The sequence below is a fragment of the Cyphellophora attinorum genome, assembly GCF_001299255.1.
Source record: "Cyphellophora attinorum strain CBS 131958 chromosome Unknown Contig87, whole genome shotgun sequence".
Classification (NCBI taxonomy): Eukaryota; Fungi; Ascomycota; class Eurotiomycetes; order Chaetothyriales; family Cyphellophoraceae; genus Cyphellophora; species Cyphellophora attinorum.
In genome coordinates this window covers 1-1,619 of record NW_017253315.1, presented here as the reverse complement: position 1 = coordinate 1,619, position 1,619 = coordinate 1, and the positions used below count along the sequence as shown (strand labels likewise).

The 1,619-nt window shown below is 56.1% G+C and overlaps 2 protein-coding genes across 2 annotated transcripts; one reads left to right on the top strand and one right to left on the bottom strand.

Moving 5' to 3' along the window:
• Positions 1 to 106: 106 nt before the first annotated feature.
• On the bottom strand, positions 107 to 573 carry AB675_6095 (uncharacterized protein; the record flags this gene model as incomplete). The annotated part of the gene is made up of 2 exons (XM_018146359.1): positions 107 to 440; positions 488 to 573. Coding segments are annotated over 2 exons (420 nt in total), but the record flags the coding sequence as incomplete, so codon positions are not given.
• A 565-nt stretch (positions 574 to 1,138) lies between these two features.
• Positions 1,139 to 1,558, top strand: AB675_6094 (Beta-lactamase-like protein; the record flags this gene model as incomplete). The annotated part of the gene is made up of 2 exons (XM_018146358.1): positions 1,139 to 1,222; positions 1,301 to 1,558. Coding segments are annotated over 2 exons (342 nt in total), but the record flags the coding sequence as incomplete, so codon positions are not given.
• Positions 1,559 to 1,619: the final 61 nt, after the last annotated feature.

Below are 1,619 nucleotides of genomic sequence, written 5' to 3'. Positions count from 1 at the left end.
AGAAGGTTAGGATTAGGAGGTTGGGGTTTGGGGGGAAGGGGTCGGTGAAGAGGGGGGTTGTGGAGGGGTGGATTGTGATTGTGTAGGGGCGGGCGTAGAGGGAGACGGAGAAGGTTAGGGGGTTGTGGAGGGGTGGTGGGTTGGTGGTTGGTGGTGAAGTGGCGGCTGGAGCTCGTGATGGGCCAAGGCCCTCGGAGCTGGCGTTGAAAGATGTTGATGTGGTGGTGGGTGGGTTGACTAGGGTGGTCTCGCTGGCGTTGGGGTCATGGTTGTGGCCGTTCGGTTGTGGAATGGGATCTACCAAAGTAGTCTCGCTGTCGTTAGATAGTTGTGGACGATAGCGATTCTGCTGTGAGGCTGGAGATCGCTCAGACTGTTGTGGCTGTGCTGCTAGACGCTCACGTCGAGTGACAGAGGGGTGTTGGACATGAGGGAGACGCCTACCGATGTAAGTGTTTCATCGAAGGTTGGCAATGATGACCCTTACGATACAAAGGTGGCTTTCCCGACGCCAGGTGACCCCAGCAAGATAATGTCGATATGGGGCGGCTTCGCTGGTGGTGATCTCGCCATGATGCAGCCCTAACTTTCCAACCGATGGGCGTATGGCGCGATGCTACGGTCGTAGACCTGTGTTACGGTCATTGCGACCCATCTGAGCTCCTGTCTGTGTTCGACAGCCAGTCCAGGTCATCCATGTTCCACAGACAGACATTTTGATATCTTCGTAATGTCAAAAGCAACCAAAGAACTTTGGCAAACGCTTAACACGGGATCTTTGGAACTAGCTGCTTTGTCGGACCGGAGAAACACCGTCGCCGAGCCTCGGTATGCGACGATGACTTCGCGCCATTCCGATCGGTTCAGAACCGCGCTTGATCTCACCGTCGATGGAGCGCAAAGAATGCGAAGTTGTAGAGGCCTCCTGACGCTACTGCATACTCGGTGAGCATCTCCTCACACACATTCATTCCTGTCAGCTCAGCACGTCGCGGCATCACGGGCCTCCCCGGCCTCTCTTTCCAGTCCCGCAGTTCTTTTCAGGCGCGGTGCCCCTAGACATGTGATTGACATGTACAAAAGCCCAAGCTTCATACGACCAAACCCTTCCGCGGCCTGGGTAAGAGAATACAACAGAATGGCGTTGAACCTACCGGAACTTCCAGAGACGGAGAAGGTCAGCACCAGCGTGATCAGAATATTGGGTGGTAATCCTAGCAAGGTAGGTGATATTGCAGCGAGACAAATGCCATGTAGGCCTCTCAGGCTGATCTTAGACACCTACAGTTCACACTCCAAGGCGAGTCTCAACAACCCTTTCCCCAATGTCTTCACTAACTCAACCCAAGGCTCCAACACATACCTCCTCGGCACCGGCCCCACCCGCATCCTCCTCGACACAGGCGAAGGCCGCTCCTCCTGGCGCGACGCCCTCTCCTCCCTCCTCACCTCCGAAAAGGCCACCATAGCCACCACCCTTCTCTCCCATTGGCACCACGACCACATCGGCGGCGTCTCCGACTTGCGCACCCACATCCAACCCAACCCCGAGATCTCCGTGCACAAGAACAACCCGACCTACGACCCCTACTCCCAACTCGACACCTCCACAATCAACC